Here is a 21,994-nt window from a genome sequence, read left to right on the forward strand (position 1 = left end):
CCACTAAACTGGCAGTGAGAATCAGGCTGGGGAGGTAATATTGTTAGGGGAAAGCGCACTGACTGAAGCAGCCCACCCTAGCCAGGCACCATAGTAACCATTTGCGTGAGTTATTTTATGACAGGAGGTCCTGGTAAGGAATGCAGAACTAATAAGCCACCACCAACCAGAAGAATTTGGAAAAGGTCATAAGAAGACATCACGTGTCCAACCACCTCCCAGAATCCTCGCTGGCATCCACCTTGGCTGAGCAATGCGTGCACCACCAGGAAGGACTCTGAGTCAGAATGACTGGTCAAAGACAGCCTCAACTCATGGGGAACTAACCCCCTCACCATCAGACTTGAGACTGTGAGCCACGCGGCACAGCAGTTCCCCAGCATTCCCTTACCCTGCTGCTCTCCACCCGGGTGCCCTTTCCCAATAAAGTCTTTTGCTTTATCAGCACGTGTGTCTCCTCAGACAGTTCATTTCCAAATGTTAGACAAGAGCGCACTCTCAGGCCCTGGAAGGCGTCCCTCTTCCTGCAACAATATGAGCTGAAGCCAATAGGGAGCCATGGAGGGTGTGTGAGCAGGTGGGGGGATGATGTGAGATCTACCTGATGGAAGCTCTATAGCTTCTTCTTTATCCATGCCCTATTTTTACTGTGTATATTTGCTTCTGGAAATAAGATTTTAAGCATGAATGTCGACTGATCTGATTTAAAACTTGTAAATCACTGTGGAAAAAAAAAAGACCTCAAATTCTTCTGCAAAACATTTTATTCCCTGAGGATCTGCTCTCTGTAGTGAGACCCCACCCCCCTTGCCACCGTCCCAATCCCTGCGAAGCCCATTTCAGACACCTGTTTGAGGGTAGCAGGGCGTGGGGGGAGGTCACCAGTTCACTTGGATCTCCCCAATGGGAGAGACACACCGGGGTGAGGGCCAGTCTGAGAACTTAGGCACCCAAAATACCTGAATATCCCCCTTCTCTGGGCACAAAAGAGTGTGTATGCAGGACCTGGACCCAGTGAGAACGCCTCTGGCCCCATTATTCTTCCCTGAAATCTTGGGGAGCACAGATGTGGGTGCTGGGCCCTGCCAGGGACACCAGAAACTCTGAGCTCCCATAGCCTGAGACAGATAGCCGCCTCCCTCCTCTGCTCAGTGTTCCCACCTTTAGAGCGATTGACGCCAGGAGCAGGGAGGAGGCAGTCACACACATTCACAGCGTTTCTGGCCCCTCCCACCATCTGAGGGGTCCAAGATCTGAGAGGGATGGAGAACGGTAACCCTCTCTCCCCAGCTGAAAAATCCTTCTCCCTTCAGCTATGTGTGGACCCAGAAGTTCTCAGTTGGCCTTGAACCATGGCCAGAACTCACCTACCACAGCAGGCTCATGACCGAGAAGCGGCTGGCCACTGCTTAGGGTTCAGCCCATGATGAAAGTCAGGGCTAGGAGGCGGGACACTGAAAACGAATGGGTGTAGCAGCGGTAGCTGGGACCTGAGCAGAAGTGCTTCTGCCCTTAGCAGCCATGGAGAGAGACGGTCCCTACAGCTGAGAATCTAGGGAGGAAGATGGAACGTGGTCTAGGCGGTACCAGGCAGGTTTTGAAGGATGTGTAGGAGTTCACTGGGCAGATGATTCACTCATCAAGCCCTCCCTGGTACCCTCCTAGCTCTGCCTACTTAGGAGGACAAAGGTCTCAGCTTCCTGGATGGAAGCTGCTGCCTTTTCCATAGGGATGGAGATAGTAGCCTCAAGGCTAGGGGCATTGACACCGCCTCAGTAGACCTGACTCTGCCTGCCACAGGTGAGGTTGGGCTGGTTCAGTGCATCCCACATGAGCAGCATCTCATAGGGCAAGAAGCGATGCACCAGCAGCAGCTCTCGGTAGAAGCAGGGGTCAAAGGAGGACAGGCGGCTGGAAGGGGACTGAACGCCAGCCGTGCGGATACCACTGTGTGAGGCGGGCTCCAGGCCCTCCTGCTTCAGGCACATGCCCAGGAAGACATCATCGATGGGGAAGAGGTCCAGGGCGTGGGAGGCGTGGCGCAGGGCGGCGGCCGTGAATCGGGACAGTAGGAAGCCACCGCCTCCGCAGTAGGGCGGGTAGTGTTCCTCCTCCATGACCACCTTCGGCACGTAGTACTTGCTCCACGGAATCCGGATGGGGCCCACATTGTGGATCAGGTGGCCCACAAAGAGGTGCTGGTCAGGGTTGTGGCTCTGCAGGTAGGCGACCATGTTGTCTGTGTGGGCGAAGACGTCATCATCCCCGTTGAGCAAAAAGCTGGCATTGGTGCACCGCGTCTTCTGCCACTGTAGGAAGAGCACCTGCAAGGGCGGGCCGGTGGGTAGACAGGGCATGCAGGCTTGATGCCTGGGCCATCGGCTTTGGGTCCCTATTGGCCACCCCAGTAACCCCCAGTCAGGCTAACCTGGGTTCAGTAATTCACTCTGTGGGGTGATCTTTGCAACCAAGAGCCCCTCTCGCTGCCTCAGTTTCCAACTTCCCAGACAGGACTTGTCATAGGACCTACCTCCTGGAGTGCTGGGGATCTTCAGGGACGATGCTCTGTAATGTACAAGAAGTGCTTGAAAATCGTCTCATTTATGCTTATTGCTATTCTTTCTGACTCTGCCTTGCCAAGCACTGCCATCACAGAATTACTCGTATGATTCTTATATAACATCTACTTCCCCTACCATGGCTCAGACGGTAAAGAATCTGCCTGCAATGCAGAAGACCCTAGGTTCAATCCCTGGGTCTGGAAGATCCCCTGGAGAAGTTAATGACTACCTACCTCAGTAACCTTGCATGGAGAATTCCATGGACAGAGGAGCCTGGCAGGCTTCAGTCCATGGAGTTGCAAAGAGTCAGACATGACCGAATAACTAACACTTCAGTACTTCCCCCACCAGGCTCTGGACTCCCCCTGGGTGGGAGCAGTGTCTCTCCTATATGCCATCAGCACCCAGGATGGGGTCAACACTTCGTAGACACCGGATTCATGTTTGTCAAGTTGCTGCTCATCACAGGCTTTTATGTTTTGCATTAAGAATGTGGCATATTAAGAAGTTCCGGGTCCTCTGCCCACCTTGGCTTTAGTTATCTTCATAACAACTATTGCTACATGCCAGTGCTTGCTCAGTGTCTGCCCTACCTTGAATTCTTAACACAATTTTAGGAAGCAGGTGTGGTCTTCAACCCCATTTACAGATGAGAAAATAGAGGCTCTCCCGAGAAAGTGCCTTGAGTAAGGTCACACAACAGAGATGGTCTATTGTTCAAGGTCTTGAACCCAGGCCTTTCTGTGCTTACTATGAGCAGGGGGCCCCTTTCAACTTGGTTCTCTACTCAGCTTGCTCCACCCCTCCCACCCCTCAAGCTGGTTGGGTCCCTGGAGCCTTCAATTCCTCCTCGGAGCATGGGCAAGATAGCCTCTACTTCTCACCGTTTCTCTTCATCAGAAAGGTTTTTGCTGAGTATCTACTGCACAGACCTAAGCCTCAGAGGGAGACAGACCTGAACAAAGAAATAAAACGTGCTCTGTCCAGTGTTTCCCACCATGCGAAGTCACTTCAGTCGTGTCCAACTCTTTGTGACCCCATGGACTACAGCCCACCAGGCTCCTTAGTCCATGGGATTTCTCTGGCAAGAATACTGGAGTGGGTTGCCATGCCCTCCTCCAAGGGATCTTCCTGACCCAGGGATCGAAGCCAGGTCTCTTACATTTCCTGCATTGGCAGGCGAGTTCTTTACCACTAGCTCCATCTGGGAAACCCTGCCTGTCACTGGCCCAGGTACTTTATAAATATAATATCATCTCAGGGACTTCCCTGGCAGTCCAGTGGTTAAGACTCTGAGGGGCACAGGTTTGATCCCAGATGGAGGAAATTAAGATCCTGCATGCTGTACCACTGAATATAAATAAAACCTCATATAATCTTCACTGTAGCCCTCAGAGGTGAATGAGTTCAATGAATATCCCATTTCCTTGATGAAGAAACTGAGGCAGAGAGAAATGAATGATCATTAGGGCAAATAGCAAATAAGACGTTTGAACCCAGGTCATCAAGGCTTGGAGAGGCAGGCTTGCAAGCTCACACCACCCTGTCCTTTCTCCCTGCCTTTCCTGGATGAAGAAGACTTCAGATCACTATGAGGACAGTAGCGGGGGTGGGGTGAGGGGGCTTCTGGTCTCCAGGACCCCTAAGAGGAGATGGTAGCAACTTTGGGCAGGAAGGACGGTGGCTCCAAGCAGGTGGCACCCCGCCCACCCCCCACCCCGCGCCGCCCCTTCCCCCGCCCCACCCCCAGGCAACCTGCTTGAGGGTGAGGTTGAAGAATGTGTCGTAGAAATCCCACTGCAGGATGTCCCCGTGCGTCTGCGCCTCCATGGCCAACAGCCGGTTGACCTTGCGTGCCTCCAGCGGTTTGGAGTCGGTGCCCACCAGGAAGAGGCGGCGCAGCTGGACGCCGAGAATCTGGCGCTCACGACCCCACGTGCGCCGCACCAGCTCCCGGCGCTCGTAATTGCTGGGCGAGGACTTGATCACCAACAGCAGGAAGACAGGGTCCGCACACTTGTCGGGCGGCACTTCCTGGAGCAACGCGAAGTCGCGGCAGTGTTTGTACAGCAGGAAGTCGCGGATGTGCCGCGGCTGCCCTGCGAAGTCAGGCAGGGTCGTCATGGAGGTGTTGGGCCGGCAAGGGGCCGGCGGGGGGCGGAAGTGCGGTGAGGGCCAGTCCGGAGCCTTGGGGGCGCGCGGCTGCTCCTTCAGGTGGGGGCAGGTGGGCGGTGACCGGTGCAGACTTAAGAGGAGGAGGGTGAAGGTGGCTAGAAGCAGAGCCAGGCCCGCCTCTTTCCGCAGGGGATGGGAGCACCTCATTGTGGTCCACCGGAGTTCCGGAGTGGCCGGAGGAGGCCCCTGGGCAGCCCCTGCTGACAGTAACACTCGCTGAAGGTGCCAGATGGGCCAAGCGCTTTCCCCGCCCTGCCTGTGGACCCCAGCGCCTGGTTGCAGCGTTACAGTTGCTCACGTCCCTAAAATGCTGAAACCTACCCCCAGAGATTCCCCTGTCCCCACCCCTTCCAGTACCTCATTTGGCTCTGACTCTTGCCCAGGGCCTACTGGGGATCAATATTTACAGAGAAAACAGGCATGGAGATGCCAAGGGGAGCCTCCCAGATTCAGTGTGCCCAGAATCCTCGACATCCAACCTGGACCTCTTTATGTTCCAGCCTCAGAGATGGCTCAGGAGCCTCCCAGAGAAAGAGACAGAGAACTCCCCTTTTAGTAGTTGAGAGCTGCTGGGATCCTTCCTGCTTCCCTTTTCACTTGCCCCTCCAGGAAGCTCTGAGCTTCTGATATAACTATCACTCACTCTACATTTTGGTGGCAGGGCACTGTATGTGGGATCTTAGTTCCCCCACCAGGGGTTGAACCTGCGCCCCACTGTGGTGGAAGCACAGAGTCTTAGCTCCTGGCCCACCAGGGAAGTCCCATGACTATTTTTAATGGTCCTGTGAGCTGAGCATGGCCTTTCTTGATGGCGCAGTTGATAAGGAATCTCCTGCAAAGCAGGAAACCCAGGTTCGATCCCTGGGTCAGGGAGATCTCCTGGAGAACGGAATGGCAATCCACTCCAGCATTCTTGCCTGGAGAATCTCATGATCAGCGGAGCCTGGTGGGCTGCAGTTCATGGGGTCACAAAGAGTTAGACACGACTGAGGGACAAACACACACTGAGCTGAACATGGGCCCTGGCTCTTCACAGACTGCTCAAGCTCAGCATGTCTCAAACAATGCTCTCTGCTTTGGCAAACTCCTGTTTCTGCTCTAAAGCCCATCTCAAATGATCCATTCTCCAGGAAGCCCCCTTTGACCCCTCAGGAAGAGTCCTGGTTCCCTATTCACCACCTCTAGTCCCATGGCACTCTCTGGCTCGGTCATGGTCCCATGAGGATGTCTGTATCCGACTTTGATTTCTTAAGGCTGAGGGCTTCTTGAGGGTCCTGGCATTGCCCAGCATGAGGCAGATGCACAGGGGAAGCAAGGAGTGTCTGAATGAATAATTTATGAATAAAAGTTCACTTAGTTTCTCTCTGGCAAAACCCCTCCTCCTAGAGGATTTCCTTTCCCATATCTATGCAGAGCCCTTGGTTTCCTGTTCAGATCCTTTTCCCAGGCTTCCCTGGACTCCCTTGGTGTCCTTTTGTCTGAAAAGGTGGTATCTGTGCTGTGTCCCAGCCCTCAACGTGAAGATGAACAGCATGAAAATGCTAAATTAGACCCAAGGCAGGACCTACCGATCCATTAAACGCTTCCTGGCTTATCTCAGAAAGGTGCCCCCTGGAGCCACATTCCTGGGTTTCAACCCCAATTCCATCACTCCCTGGCTGCGTGCCCTTCATACCTAGGGCCTTAGTATCCTCAGCGATAAAGGGGACATGTCAGCAACCCCCAAGTCACTGGGTTGTGCAGGTGTGAAGGGAGTTCCTGGCACCTGGTACCTAGTGGCCATTTGACCAGTGTTTGTTGAATGAATAAGTGAACCTCAACGTTTACCTCAGATTGCTTCAGGAAGTCCGTGCTGCTCTGGGGTCTCCTCCTTCTCCCCTTTGGCACCTGAAACATCGTAGGGCAGTCAGTGGATTCTCCTAGGCCCCTCCAGCTCTAAGCAACCTCAACCAGCTCTTCCCTAAGAGCAAGAGTCTCCCATTTTATCTAGAGCTACAAAAGGGCGCTGGTGCTGGGCACAGGGCTTCCTTCCCTGATCCATGAGGTCGTTCCCCAGTGTGCCCGTCATCATCTCTGCACACTGCCTAGCCAAGGACTGTCTGACCAGGTATGTCCCCAAGAAAGGGCTCAGACTCCACTCTACAGGTTCTACTGTGTGACTCTGGGAAAGAAGCTTGACCTCTCTGAGCTTCAGCGTTAAATGGGAATTAACCCTATGTAAGAATGTGATTGGGATTTTAACCTCAAACATGCTGAGGACCTCAAAAATGGTCCTGCCTCAGGACCTCTGCGCAGGCTGTCTCCTCTGCCTGATTCCCCAGATTTCCACACATTCCCTCCTTCACCCCCTTCCCATCTTTGCTCAGATGTCCCCATCTCAGGAACACCTCCTCAGGAAACATCATCTCACTGGCAGCCCTGATCCTCCACCTTAGCCCACTTTTTCTGTCTTTCATAGCACTTTTCGTCTTCTGAAGTGAAGTGAAAGTTGCTCAGTCGTGTCCCGTTCTTTGCGACCCCATGGATTATACAGTCTGTGGAATTCTCCAGGCCAGAATACTGGAGTGGGTAGCCATTCCCTTGTCCAGGGGATCTTCCCAACCCAGGGATCAAACCCAGGTTTCCCGTATTGCAGGCAGATTCTTCACCAGCTGAGCCACCAGGGAAGCCCCTTTCATCTCTTAAAATACATGATAAAACTTTAAAAAGGTACTGCTTTTCATCCATCTTCTCCACCAGAACACGAGCTCCGTGAAATGTCTTATTCACCACTTTATCCCCAGCCCCCAGAACTGTGCTTCGTGCACAGTGGGTGTTCGGTAAATGAGTATTGGATGAATGAATGAATGAATGCTCAAATGCCGGAGATTCTGAAAAAACATGGACTCTTGGGACTTCCCTGGTGGTCCAGTGGTTGGGACTACTCGCTTCCACTGTAAAGCGCACAAGCCCAGCTGGAGAACTAAGATCCTGGAAGTCCCACAGTGTGGCCAAACATACAAACGTATATACAGACTCTCAGAATGACTTTATAAATTCATTCAAGCCAATATTTACTGTGCTTCTCCTCTGTGCCAGGCACCTCCTGGGAGCTGAGGACCCAGTGATGAACAGGCATGGGATGCCTCAACATCTCTGCCACTCTGGGACCCACACTCTCCAGGGGGAATAAACACTAACTAAAAACGTCAGTGAAATGATATGGGAGGAAAAGGGGTCTAGTGTGTGTGGGAGTGTGGCTCTCGAGGTCTAGATGACATTTAAGCGGGATGTGAATGGCACAGAGGAGCCAGCATGGCTGATGTCGCTGTGTGCGGAGGGGAGGGTAGGGGGAGAGGATACCAGGGAAGGCAACAGCAAGTGCAAAGGCCCGGAGGAGGGGATGAGTCAGTGGAGTCTGAGTAGCTAGGGACCCTGTCTGCTCGTGGCACAGAGCCTGTCTTATTGCTGTGTGCCCCCGGCTTGGCTGCCAGCCTGAGAAGGGGTGGTTTCACCATCTGGAGGGCAGGTCTGTGAGCCCTAAAAGGACATATCACAATCTTGTTAACCAACAGATGTGACGCAAGAATGAACAAATCCAAGAAGGACGTTTTCCTGAGCTGAAGAGGAGCCTGAGTTCAGAGTGGACCACGAGGAAGGAGTGTTTCAGGCAAACCTGGCAGATGCCTGAGCTCCAAGGATGGGGAAAAAACCTCCGGAGCTGCCGTAGAAAGCCCAAGTCACCAAAAGTCAGGGGAGAGATGTCACAGCGTTCTCTTTGGCGACACTGGTGGGCAGAGACCCACAGATGCTGGAAGACATGGGACCCCAACTTCTAACTCAGACACCCTCATTCAGAGGGTGGATTCACTTACAGTCTAAATCAGTTTTCAACCAGGGATTATTCTGCTCCCAGGGGATACTTACTGGGCAACGTCTGGGGACATTTCTGGTTGTCATGATTGGGGGAGGGTAGAGATACGGGGCTGCTAATAGCATGGAGTGGGTGGAGGCCAGAGATGCTGCTTAAATGAACATCCTACAGGTCACAGGACAGCCCCCATGACAGAGAATGGTCCAGTTCCAAATGTCAACATTGTCAGGATTGAGAAATCCTGGTCTTATTTAAATAAACATAGAAATGGAATAGAGAATTGAAAAGGAGGAAGGATTCAAAGAGGGGAATGAGGGCTGGACACAGAACCTTGAAATAGGTTTAGATAAATTCCCTGGATGGAGTATTTGGGATTTATTAGTGTTTATTTCTGGAGAAGGCAATGGCACCCCACTCCAGTTACTCTTGCCTGGAAAATCCCATGGATGGAGGAGCCTGGTAGGCTGCAGTCCATGGGGTCGCTAAGAGTTGGGCACGACTGAGCGACTTCACTTTCACGCATTGCAGAAGGAAATGGCAACCCACTCCGGTGTTCTTGCTTGGAGAATCCCAGAGACAGTGGGCCCCCGTCTATGGGGTCACACAGAGTCGGATACAACTGAAGCGACTTAGCAGCAGCAGCAGCAGTGTTTATTTCTATTTAAATAGAAAATCAAACCTAAATGGCCAAGGGTCCCTTAGCTGGGAATGTGTTTAGTTCCCATAACAAAAAAAAATAATTCAGCAAAATAGGAATACCTACAACTCAGCAGGCTTCCCTGGTGGCTCAATGATAAAGACTCCACCTGCCAATGCAGGAGAAAGGGGTTCAACCCTTGGGTCAGGAAGAGCCCCTGGAGAAGAAAATGGCAACCCAGTCCAGTATTCTTGCCTGGGAAATTGCATGGACAGAAGAGCCTGACAGGCTACTGTCTATGGGGTCAGAAAAGAGTCAGACACAAAACAACAAAGTTAGCCACAAAACAACAATTCAGCCAAACCTGGGCATTGGGAAGGGGGAAGGAGAAGGGATCAAATGACTAAATGGCTCATATTACAGGGATCAGTGTCTGGGCAAAAGAGACCCTCTTGAAGGTGGTCATTTGCTTCTAATTAATTCCATTAATGCGTGTTCTTTTCCTTGCACTTTCCTTCTTTGCATATGAAACATTCACTCTTTGCTGGCTACCTGCATTCCCAACTTTTTCTTGCCAGGTATCTTCTTAAAATGGAGGGAGCTTACAGAGACTCCATCCTCCCAGGCTCTGTGAGTCTCCTGACTGGGATCTGAAAGTTCAAGCTGGGGTCAGTGGAGGGGATGGAGCTTCATTCCCCTTCTCCCTGCACTAGACCTCTATGAATGCACCTCAGTTCCACTTCCCTTTTCCATCCACCAAGGTCACCCTCAAATAACTCATGGCCCCTTGAAACTTCAAGCAGGAAGTACTTCCAAACTCACAACATCCCGCATCCAGATTGGCGTAAAAAAGAATCCCTGGGGCTCCCTTTCAGTCAGGCTGAGAGCGTTGGGGATTCACTGATCCAGAATACCCTGCTGGGTGACTCACTGGGCGATACCCCAGGTGGTCCCCAGTCTCCCCTTATAGGCCTTACTTTCTAAAGAGGTAATGACCTCACACCTACCATTGGAAAGACTGGGTCTTAGGGGCCCAGTGTTGTCAAAGTTGGGGAAGCCCTTAGTATTACTTCCTCCAAGCAGCTATGCAGCAACTCTGGGACCTTTGTTGGTAGGCTGGGTGGTTGGTGAGAAGTTCCTCTCAGGCCTGCTTTCAATTCTCTGACCCTCCACCCCACCCACCCCCAAATTCTGCTGTGTACCCCCTCCAGACTGGCAAGGACTGGACTTGTGGAAACTGAAATTGCTGCTCACTCTGAAGTCTGTGGGGTCTGAATAACTCTGGGAGAATCCCCACCCTCACTCCATAGCTGGGGAAGTGCAGCTCAGTCATCCTAAGGTGGCCCAGTGGGTGACTTGCATTGCCACAGCAACCCACTTTGTCTCCAAGTTCTTCAGTCCCAAGAAGGGTGTTGTAGTCTCTTACCCCAAAGCACACTTATGAAACATTCATTCATTCAACAAACAGATTCTAGAGGAACTAAGAAGCCTCAGCCCTGGGCCTGGCCCTCCAGAAGCTCTCAGACTTGGGGAGACAAATCCAGGCACCTGTGGCTTCAGGTCTGGGCCAGAAGAATGGATTGGGGTATTGAGGCTGAGGTTTTGAAGGATGCATATGAGTTCACCAAGGGCATTCAGACCGGAGGCTGAATGCAAAAGCGAAGAAGAGAAAGAAAACAAAGACTATTCAAGGAATCACGTGGTTTATTTTGTTGAAAAGCAGAATTTGGAGAAGGGTTGATTTCTGAGGCTAAGAGGTGGGGCCAGACCCCATAAAGACCTTGAATGCCAAGCTGAGTAGTGGGGTTCTTTCCTGGGGGTATGGGAGAGTCATGAAAGGTATGTGAGCAGAGAGGCCCGATTCCTTGTTGAAGGGTCCCTCTTTGCTCAGAGTTGACCTTGGTGAGGCACTTCCTCTGGGGCATCTATTTCCTTGTTAGCATATGGAAGTTCTGAGAACACTCATTGCCCTATAAACACACAAGGGTCACTTTCCATATTAAGTAGCAGAGGGCTTGGCATACACTGACTATGTCGTGACAACCTCAGTGACCTTGCCTCATGGTCCTGGGTCCTTTAATGCCCCCAGAACCCCTACTTACAGATGGGGATAATGAGGCTCAGCACAATGCAGGATTGGAACACAGAATCTGGATGGGTGGGAACCCTGCAGTTCCCACCTGGACGTCCCTCCAGAATCTGTCACAAGGAACCCATGTGCTAAACATCTGATGTAGGACTGAGAACCTGGTGAGCAGATGGGCCATGCTGGGGGGAGGGAGAAGGGAGCAGGGGGCGGGGGGGCTGGTGAGTGAACCTAGGAACAGGCAGTAATCCAGCTGCTTTACTTGTTGCACTGACTTGTGGGCCACAGAGTATTGACTGTGTACCTACTATGCGCAAGGTGCTGGGGCCACAGCCATGCCCAAGTCAGCCCGTCTCTTACGATATCCACACACGAGGTGGTTCTTTTAGTTGCAACCGTGTTAAATGCTGTCAAAGACAAAGGGATCCGTGGCAGGGAAGGGACCTGACCCGCCTGCGGATCCCCTTAAGGATGAAGGGAAATCACGTGGGCAGAGCCCTGGGAGAAGGGCGTCCTAGGCAGAGGGCACAGCAAGTGCCAAGGCCCTGCGGTAGGCACAACTTTAGGTTGTTGAAGGAAGAGGCAGGAAGTGGTGTGGCTGAAGCCAAGGAGGAGGAGGAGGGAGATGAAGGCAGGGTTGCCGAGGACAGCCGGGGGAGGAGCAGGAAATGGGGCCTGGAGGGTGTGTGAGCAGGGGAGGGACGAGACTGAGTTATACTTTGAAGATGTTCCCTGTGGCTGCTGAGCGGGGAAGTGCAATCAGGGCCCGAGTTAGAGGTCAGGGCAGCAAGAATTTGGGGGCCTGGATAGGAGCTGGCTGGTGGGGTACAGGGATGTGGGTGAGCTCAGCAAACAGGATGAAGGGAGTACTCAAAATTTGGAACCTGAGTCTTCCCGCGAGATGTAGCGGTTCAGAGGCTGCGCTTCCACGGCAGGGGGCCTGGGTTCAATCCCTGGTCAGGGAATTAAGATCCTGTATGCAGCGCAGCATAGCCAAAAAAAGAAAACAAATTGAAACCTGGATGTGGGGGAAAGAGAAGGATGGGCCAGGCAGAAGAAAATGTGAGAAGTCTCTGAGCCTTTCACAAGGGGATATTATGGGGCAGCAGGTGGCCCAGGCGCAGTGTCTGGGCAAGAGCATTTGGCACGCGATGGCAGGTACACCAGGAAGACCCATCAGGTATCTGATGGATGAACCCATCAGTCTACTGCCCGCACTTGGCAGGGCCTCCTCCCGCTAGCTCATAGTGCCACTATGTAGAGAGGGATTGCAGTGATGTCCAGACTGACTCTCAAGGCCCATCACCCAACTCCCCACCGCAATACCAGCCAATCCTGCTGGGGGCTGTTTGCCTTCCATGCACCACTGCAAGTTCACCATCACCCAGAGCCTGCTTCTTCCACTGCACACAGCAAAGCCTCTTGTTTCCACTGACTGAGACCCACAGCCTCTGCCTCTTGCTGTGCAGTCGCTCAGCCATGTCTAGATCCTTGTGACCCCATGGACTGCAGCACACCAGGGTTCCCTGTCCTTCACCATCTCCCGGAGTTTGCTCAAATTCACGTCCACTGAATCGATAACGCTCCCCACTTTGGGTGCTCTCAATCCCCTTCTCCCCCCGCCCCATGACCTCTGCCCCTTCTCCTCCATTCCAGCTATACACAACCTCTGGTGGCTCAGATGGTAAAGAATCTGCCTGCTGTGCAGGAGACGGAGGTTCGATCCCTGCTTGGGAAGATGCCCTGGAGAAGGAAATGGCAACCCACTCCAGTATTCTTGCCTAGAGGTTCCATGGACAGAGGAGCCTGGTGGGCTACAGTCCATGGGGTCACAAAGAGCGGGACACAACTGAGCGACTAAGCACACACACACTCACACACCCAGGCTGGACCCTGCCACAGGGCCTTTGCACCTTCCACTTCAGACGCCCTTCCCTCCTGCTCTTCCCCCTCGTTCTCCTTGATCTTCAGGCCTCCGTCCAACATTATCTCCTTAGAGATAAGGAGAGGCCCCGGCCTCCCAACCAAACCACCCCACCTCGGCCCCACCTTCCTCTGCTCCTCTCTCCACCACTGGACAAATCTACTCGCTTCTTCCCTGTTTATTTCCCCAGCCAACATGGAGCCCCAGAAATGGGGCCCAGCGTCTTGGCACTCGCAGCTCAGTCCCCAGGTGACACTCGCTGCTGTTTGTTGTACGGGCAAAAATACTAACGATAATTCTCGTATTGGCTATTTCCTTGCGTGTCATTTCAGCCTAACCCCATGGCAGACAACAGCTGTCACCATTCCCTACTCGGGACCCTAGAGGATGCAGGTGATTCAGTCCTGGTAAATCAGCAAGCCCAACCGTGGAGCCAAGGGGGCAGGACCAAGAAGCACTGAATGTCCCTGACTCCTTCTTAATATGTGAAAGGGCCAAATATTCCTGGCACTGAAATATATTCACGATGTATTTAATGAGCAAGAAGTGCTAAATATGAATGACCCGCTAACTATACAGACACTCAGTACTTATAATACATGAAATAGTTATAAGGCAACAATTAAGAGTTGCAAGGTGCATTTGTGATGCATTAATGAATATGCATATTATCACAATCGTATTCGACTGTTTGCGATCCTAAGGACTGCAGCCCATCAGGCTCCTCTGTCCATGGGATTCTCCAAGCAAGAATACTGGAGTGGGCTGCCATTTCCTTCTCCAGGGGATCTTTCCTACCCAGGGACCAAACCTTGGGTCTCCTGCATTGCCGGTGGGTTCTTTACCAACTGAGTCACCAGAGGTTGTGGAATATGCATGTTATCATAATGAATATAATATGGACCAGCCACTAAACAGCCCCGAGGCACCAAGAGACATGTTCACTGAACAGTCTTGATTCATTGCATATATACACACAGTACTTCTTGTTAATAACTCACTGAATATTCATGAGATACTAGATGTGCAGAAGAGGCTAATCACTCAGCAGAATTAATTAGGAACCCCCACTGGTGAAAGGTTTGTTGTTGAACCATGAAAAGACGCTGGGATTTTTGGCCTCCGGAGGAGAATTTAATCCGGGGCCAGAGAGAGGCTTGATTGCTCAGAGCTTTTGTGTAATAAAGTTTTATTAAAGTATAAAGGAGATAGAGAAAGCCTCTGACATAGGCATCAGAAGGGGGCAGAAAGAGTACCCCCCTGCTAGTCTTCAGCTGGATGTTATATAGTTACTAGCAGTCTGTTAATAAAAGAAAGTCTTAAAACTCAGAATGGCACCAGGCCCCTCATCCACAAGATGTATTTTGGGATAATCTTGGCAACAGACGAGTCATCGGGCCATAAAACGATTGACTTGAACCTTGTAGAAGGGTAGATTACCATACAAATAGTTTCCTTTACATAGATTAGGGGAACAATGTCTAACATACTGGTTTGTCAAGTAGGTTTTGAGCCATTAGGCGAACCGGCTTGAGAGTCTGGGGTAAATGCATAGTACATTAACATAGCTTAAGAAAAACATTTTATGCATTGGTTATCTCAAGGCTTGAAAATAGTTAACTTCGGGTGAAACCAGGTGTCATTATGGCAACACAGTATTTTAAGAGACTGCTAAGTCACTTCAGTCGTGTCCGACTCTGTGCGACCCCAGAGACGGCAGCCCACCAGGCTCCCCCATCCCTGGGATTCTCCAGGCAAGAACACTGGAGTGGGTTGCCATTTCCTTCTCCAATGCATGAAAGTGAAAAGTGAAAGTGAAGTGGCTCAGTCACGTCTGACTTAGCGACCCCATGGACTGCAGCCTACCAGGCTCCTCCATCCATGGGATTTTCCAGGCAAGAGTACTGGAGTGGGCTGCCATTAAATTTGTATAGAGAAGGAAAAAAATATCGCTACTTTGTTTCCTGCTGCCACTTAAGAGAGACAAAAATGTCTGACATGTGCAGCCTATTTCCTCCATATTTTGGAGACCCCTGGCCTTCCTGCCTGTTACCCTCTCACTGGGAGCAGTGCTATAGTCCCCCATCCTCTGTCTACACCCTCAAGCAACAGCCAAGGTCTGGCAAGGTCCGGGCCTGTGTGGGTCCAGGCACCTCTATTCTCCTCACCTGTTCTTGTCACTGTCCCTTGGGAGGCCAGGAAGACAGAGAGGCTGAGACATGTGTGCTTAGTCGCTCAGTTGGGTCTGACTCTTTGCCACCCCATGGACTGTGGCCTGCCAGGCTCCTCTGTCCATGAAGATTCTCCAGGTAAGAATACTGGAGTGGGTAGCCATGCCCTGCTCCAGAGGATCTTCCCCACCCAGGGATTGAAACCAGGTATCCCACACTGCAGGCAGATCCTTAACCTTCTGAGCCACCAGCGAAGCCCAGAGACACGTGGGGAAGTGAGAATGCCACACAGTTAGTTAGCACCCTTGGGGATCTGGGCCAGCCCCGCATCCCCACCTGGCACTATTTCACACATGGTGAGGGCATGCCTGATGCCAGCTTGGAGGTCATGTCAAGGGGATTTCCCACATGAGACTCCTAGCTTCCAGAGGGTGAATCCTGGGTCCTTCTCCAGACCTGTCAGACACACAGCCACCTGCCCCACTTCCTACCCTCCAGTCCAGGGTGCTCCCAAACAGACCATTCCCTCAGCTCGGTTTTTAAGTCAGGAACATGAGGGCTTGTTTCCCTCTCACCCAGCAGCTGTGAGGACCAAGAAAGCTGATGCTTCTGAAGCTGCCATGGTGGCCCCTGGGGGTAGGAAGGTCTGCCCCAGCTGCTACTGGCCATCTGCAGGCTCGGGGCAAGTAGCTGTCCCTTCCCACTCCAGGCCTCAGCATCCCCTCTCCAAAGCTGCCTGGTGTCAGCTGACCACTCACAGGTTACCCTCAGCATGTGCTAAATACCAGCCACTGGGGCTTTCCTTGCTTCTCTTCTCCCCACTGACCCTCAGCTGGCATCTGGATGGGGATGGGGACCTGAAACATTCTGGGGTGACAGGAGAACCTCATTTGTATATATAACCCCTCAAGCCCTGGGAGAGGCTAGAGGACCAAGCGGTGAGTTTTCCTCCAAGTCACACACACATTTATGAAGTGTCAGCATAATGCCAACAGGAACAACGTTAGTAGCAGCACCAGCTGTTGATATGACTTGCACACTGGTCAGTGCTCTGAGCTGAACACCCAGTGTATACCACGCCCTGCTCTAGGTTCTGGGAGACAAACCACCGTTACTGTTATCAGGGAGGCGATGGGCTAATAGGGGACAGAAGTAGCGAATGAGACAGTTTTCTAGGAAAGCCCAAGGATGGGAGTCGGGGGTGCTTGCAGGAAAGGGTGTGACTCATTGGCCTGTGGATGGGCCTCTGTAGCTCTCAATGAGCCTCCCGAGGAGGTCCCAGGTCCCAATTCCTGGGGGTGGGGGTCAGGTGGGCACAGAGAGGGCACCCACCTACCAGAGGCCAGGCTGCTGGAATTTGAACACTGACCACCTGGACTGTGGGTGACCCCTCACTGGTTCATACCAGTTTGCCCTTCCAGCAATGATAGGCTGGTTCCTTTTTACAAGAACCATGGGTTGCTTTTGTAAACAGGAATAAAAAGGAGCAAAAGCCCAGTAAAGATAATTTCTAAGAATGGCTCATTATGAGCTGACATTGCTTACCAGGTGTATGAGTGGGTTTTATGCAAATATACGCCCAACATTCACTCTGGTGAACCCCTGGGTGTGGATGAAAGGGTGGGAGGGGGCTGGGCGACACTCGCCCTTTAGACCCTTGAGTCCTGTTTCTAGGTCCCAGGGCTCCTAATGGATGACTCATTGAATGAGCCAGCCCTCACCTACTGCAGGAATTGCCCGGGGTATCTGGGATCAGTGCAGGAAGGATTCTGAGGCTGGTCATAGGCCCCTGATTAAATGCCAGCCCTGCCCCCGGATGAGCCACAAAGGGCATCTCTGGGCTCATTTCTTCAATGGGGAAACTGAGGCTGGGGGAGGCAGGCCATGCATCGCAGATCAAGGCTTCAACTCTTCCCATGATCCAGGGAAGAGGAATGTGGAAATTGAACTCCTGGGAACCTTCTGAATGACCCCCAAACTAGGTCAGGGCCCTTTTCCAGGCCTTGTTAATTTCTCACAAGCAACGATCAATAAATGTCATGAGTGAGAACATAATCAAAGATAGAGTTAACCTGCAGGCCTTGTAGGCAGCCTTTCCACCTACATTGCGTACTTGCACTGGGGTAGGGCTATGTTAGCCTCCTTTTGTTTCCTAGGGGAACTGAAACACAGAGGGGTCAAGGAACTCATTCAAGGGAGGTTAAGTGGTAGCCCATTTCCTGCCTTTAACCGCCACCTGGTGGGATCTCCTTTAGTTTGCGATGTTGGTAGTGAGTTTCCCTATCATGGGGGTCAATCAAGCTGAACCAGATTCCCATCAGGTGGAGGGACCACAGTGTGCACCCTCCTGGGGTCATGGGGGTTGGAGGGCAAGCTATTGTCCCACTCTGAGCCTCAGAGGCCATTGGCAGGAAAAGAAGACTCAGGACATCTTATCTCCTCCCCTTGGGCTAACCCAGCCCAGCCCGAGGGTCCCTGGGCCAAGCCGGCTTGTCTGGATTCCCCAAGGTCTGGCTTGGAGGAGAGAAGCTCCAAGGCCCCTCCTCAGAGGTGTGCGGCCCCTCCCCCACACCCAGAGGATCAATCTTCACACTCTGTTGTTAGGGATCAATCTTCACACTCTGGGGTGAGGGAGAGGGGAAGGGAGGGTGTCTGGGCTGGGCTGTGCAAACATGAGCTGCTCACACAGGCAGCTAAGAGGTGGGGGCCCAGTAGCCTCACGCAGGGCCACACCTCTTCCTCTGGACTCTTCGGACCTGTCTGGCATGGCGGCCACCTGGGAAGACAGCTATACTCACCATTATACCACCAGTGCTGGTCGCCACCTTGGGGACAGACGGGGCTGTGGGGGAAAGCTGCGGCCCCAGTTGGAAGTGTGTGGCTAATCGCTCAGTGTCCGACTCTTTGCGACCCCATGGACTGTAGCCCACCCAGGCTCCTCTGTCCATGGGATTCTCCAGGCAAGAATCCTGGAGTGGGTAGCCATTCCCTTCTCCAGGGGATCTTCCCGACCCAGGGATCAAAACAAGTCTCCTACATTGCAGACGGATCCTTGACCATCCGAGCCACCAGGGGAAGCCCTTGTGGCCCCAGGGCCAGTCCCAAATCCAGCAACCTTCCCCTGGGTCCTGAATTCCAGATTTGGACAAGGAGGCCCTGGCCCAAGGGATAGGGGATAAGGGGAGGGGTAGGGAGAGGGGGCAGGAGAGGTCGGGGTAGAGGGCTAGGGGGAAGGGGAACAGGTCCTCAGTTCCTGTATCTGCAAAGTGGCCATTAAAAAAACAAAAATTCTGGCCCAGAGGGAAAGTTGGTGGAGAAGCCATAAAGATGGCTAATGGTGCAATATAATAACTATAATTACTAATATGCTCATGGGGACGGCTGGCTTTCTGTGGCCCCACAGTTCGGCTGTCGCACTTATTTCACCTTCGCCACAGTTCCACATCATGAGCCCCACTTGACAGAAAGGGAAGCCAAGGCTCAGAGACATACAGTCACTTGCTTGAGGTCTTTCAGTGGCCAGAAGCACCCCCACCATAAAAGTTTTTGCAGGCTAACTGCTCAGGCATCCTCGTGGAAGCTGGGTCATTTTGCTGCCCCCACAGAGGGGACACTGAGGTGCATTCGGAGAGCAGGAGCAATCAGAAGCAAGCTATATAGCCAGGCACTGGCTGACCTGAATGAATCAGGCCTGAATGACTCCCAAAGGCAACTGTGAGCTGGGGTCCCGCGCGGGAACCTGGTGCAGCGCCTGGCAAGGCTGTTGCTGTTCCTGCCCAGACCCTCCCAATCAGCGTGCTAACAATCTCAACAGTAACGATAACAGTAATAGTAATGGTCAGCGGGTACAAAGCGCACTCCACTCTTCGTTCGGTTCCCACTCTATCCTAGGAGGAAGGCTGGAGGCGGGGGTGTGCACCACGGCTGCAACGGGACAGTTACAGGATCAGGAGCCTCGGTGTCCCCCTATTCCCCAGGCGTGAGTGAGGCTTCCTTCGGGGTCAGGACTGAGTCTGCCGTGGGAGGCAGGCGACTACTATTACCGATGGGTGAGGGACCCGGGGCTCCAGATCTCCCCCCACGGGATCCGCCCCCACGGGATCGCAAGAGTTGGTCACGACTTAGCGACTAAACCACCACCAAACTTCAGGGTACACGCAGCAGGATACCGCGACCCCAGGGACCAGTCCAGGTTCCCTAGAGCCCCGACTCCCCCCCTCCACCAGAGTTCCACCAGATCCTCAGGGGCCCCAGTACTTACCCCCAGACAACCGTCCAGCCTCCGACCCCTTCTCCTGCTCCGGAGCAGGAGGAGGAGTTTCATTTACGCCGAGGCCCCGCCCTTCCAGGCTTCAAGCCTTCCTGCCAGCCTCTGGCGGGACCCCACACCCTAGCTGAGCCGCTTTCCTGGAGGGCCGGGTCTAAGTTTTCTGGCCGGCCCCGCCCTTCCTTCCCTCCCCGGCCGCGCCCCTGCCCCTCCACTGGCCGGATCGCCCAATCCAGCGGCTTCTCGCCTCCTCCGACCCTACCCCGGCTCCAGACCCCATCTGGGGGAGTCTGGAGCCAGAGAGTGAGCACTCCGAGGCCGGAGATGTGCGAGAGGCGCCTTCCTACCTCTGGCAAAGGGCCCCAGGATTGGTCCAGCGTGTGTTCGATAAGAAATTATTAAGAGGGTGTGTGTGTGTCCAGGGGGTGGGGGGGAGCAAGGAGGCGAGTTGATCCCAGTGGCTCTTCAAGGGGTTACAATATTTCAGAACCCCATAATCTATCCGGAGCTCCCAGACGTCCGGGTGCCGCGGGCTGGCATTCGCAAAGCTGCAAGTCAGATTGGAAGATTCTTGAGGTTGGGGCTAGCCAAGATGCGAACCCTACCTGTGCTGCGTTTGAGTGTCTAGAACTTTCTGGTGTTGGCACATTAGATGGGTTGGGTTGTGGAGGAGAGCTCCAGTCCACAGGTGTAAGCCAGGTGGTGATTCAAGCCATCCTCTACTTCCTGCCCCATCGCGATTTCCTCCCTAGGAGGAAGAGGAACCGGTCCTGGCTGCACTTCAGTTTTCTCATCTGTAAAGTGGAGGAGCTACACCCGGGCTCGTCCAGCTGGGACGGGTCTGGGGAGCAAGGTCAGCACAGAGCAACCGCATGAGCTACTCTGCGGGTGTTGAAGAGCGATGACATTAAATGTCTGCCTCAAATGGGGGCATTTCAGGCCTCAGATCCCCGGGTCGGGAAGATCTCCTGCAGAAGGGAAAGGCTACCTACTCCGGTATTCTTGCCTGGAGAAGTCCTTGGACAGAGGAGCCTGAAGGGCTTCGGTCCCTGGGGTCGCAGAGAGTAGGACACGACTGAGTGACTAACACTTTTGGGCCACAGAGACCCTGGCTCTTGCACTTTCTCGCGATGACAAACCTTTAAACTATGGAACCCGTTGAGGTTTCCTGGTTTAAAGTTCCTCTAAAGAATGGGGCCCCCTCGGGTTTCCTGCGTTCACAAGCCCCATGTGTGTGTGCACGCGCGTGCTCCGTCGCTTTAGCTTTAGTTCTGTCCGACTCTGCGACCCCCTGGACAGTAGTCCCCCATGCCCCTCAGTCCATGAGACTGTCCAGGCAAGAATACTAGAGTGGGTTGCCATTTCCTTCTGCACAAGAGCCCGGTAGGAGAGCTTAATCAGACAACAGATCCGGGGGGTGTGCCTCTGCCCATCCCTCTCGGTATCAGGCAAGGGCCCCCTTCCTGTGTCATCCCTCCCCGCAACCCACCCTCCTCGAATGTGTGGGCCTGGGAGCTGACCAGGCTCGCCCAGCCCGGCTGGCCCGCCGGGTAGGAAGCTGGAGTCTCCTATTACAGCCAGGGTGGCTTCAAAAGCTTTCAGGGTAGAACCGGGGGGCTGGAGGGCTTGGGTTCAAATACAGACTGGAATTATCATATGACCCAGGAATTTAATTCCACTCCTAGGTATCCACCCCGCTAAAAATAAAAAACAGGTGTTCAAACAGGTGTGCTCCATGTTTATAGTAGAACAAGGCAATCACCAAAAGGTGGAGACAATCCGTGTCCATCAAAGGATGAGTGGATGGAAACAACCTGGAATATTATTCAGCCACGACAAAGAAAGCAGTGACGCACGCTGCAATGAATGCTATGCTGAGTGAAAGAAGCCAGGCTAGAAAGACCACCTCGTGTGTGAGATGTCCAGAACAGGCACATCTCTAGAGTCAGACAGCAGATTAGTAGGTACCAGGGCCTGGAGGGAATGGGGAGTGGCAGCTAATGGGAATGGATTTCCTTTTGGGGTGATCAGAATGTTCTAGAACTAGAGGGGACAACATTGTGGTTGTGCTATATGGCACTAAATTCTTTTGTATTTAAAAAAATATGTTTTACTTATTTGGCTGCAGGAGGGATCTTTTCACTGTGGCATGTGGGATCTAGTTCTCTGACCCAGGCCCCTGCATTGGGAGCGCTGTGTTTTAGCCACTGGACCACCAGGAAAGTCCCTGAATTGTTTAAATCATTAATTTTCTATTATGTGAATGTCACTTCAATTAAAAAAAAAATTTCTCAGGCCATTCACCTACCAGGGGTGGCTT

The 21,994-nt window shown here is 52.8% G+C and overlaps 1 protein-coding gene across 3 annotated transcripts; it reads right to left on the bottom strand.

Annotated features, from left to right (window-relative positions):
* Positions 1–746: 746 nt before the first annotated feature.
* Positions 747–20,299, bottom strand: B3GNT3 (UDP-GlcNAc:betaGal beta-1,3-N-acetylglucosaminyltransferase 3). 3 transcript variants are annotated; one of them, XM_042249656.1, is made up of 4 exons: positions 20,022–20,299; positions 6,564–6,623; positions 4,317–4,933; positions 747–2,324 (listed from the first exon to the last, which is right to left on the bottom strand). In XM_042249656.1, exons 3-4 carry the CDS (start codon positions 4,881–4,883, stop codon positions 1,773–1,775), a joined length of 1,119 nt encoding a protein of 372 aa, XP_042105590.1. In that variant the 5' UTR covers positions 4,884–4,933; positions 6,564–6,623; positions 20,022–20,299; the 3' UTR covers positions 747–1,772. The 3 variants fall into 3 exon arrangements, with proteins under 3 accessions (XP_042105590.1, XP_027825239.2, XP_042105591.1); XM_027969438.2 differs by lacking the exon at positions 20,022–20,299 and adding an exon at positions 19,669–19,803; XM_042249657.1 differs by lacking the exons at positions 6,564–6,623; positions 20,022–20,299 and adding an exon at positions 19,669–19,803.
* Positions 20,300–21,994: the final 1,695 nt, after the last annotated feature.

This window comes from Ovis aries, chromosome 5, assembly GCF_016772045.2.
Source record: "Ovis aries strain OAR_USU_Benz2616 breed Rambouillet chromosome 5, ARS-UI_Ramb_v3.0, whole genome shotgun sequence".
Lineage (NCBI taxonomy): Eukaryota > Metazoa > Chordata > Mammalia > Artiodactyla > Bovidae > Ovis > Ovis aries.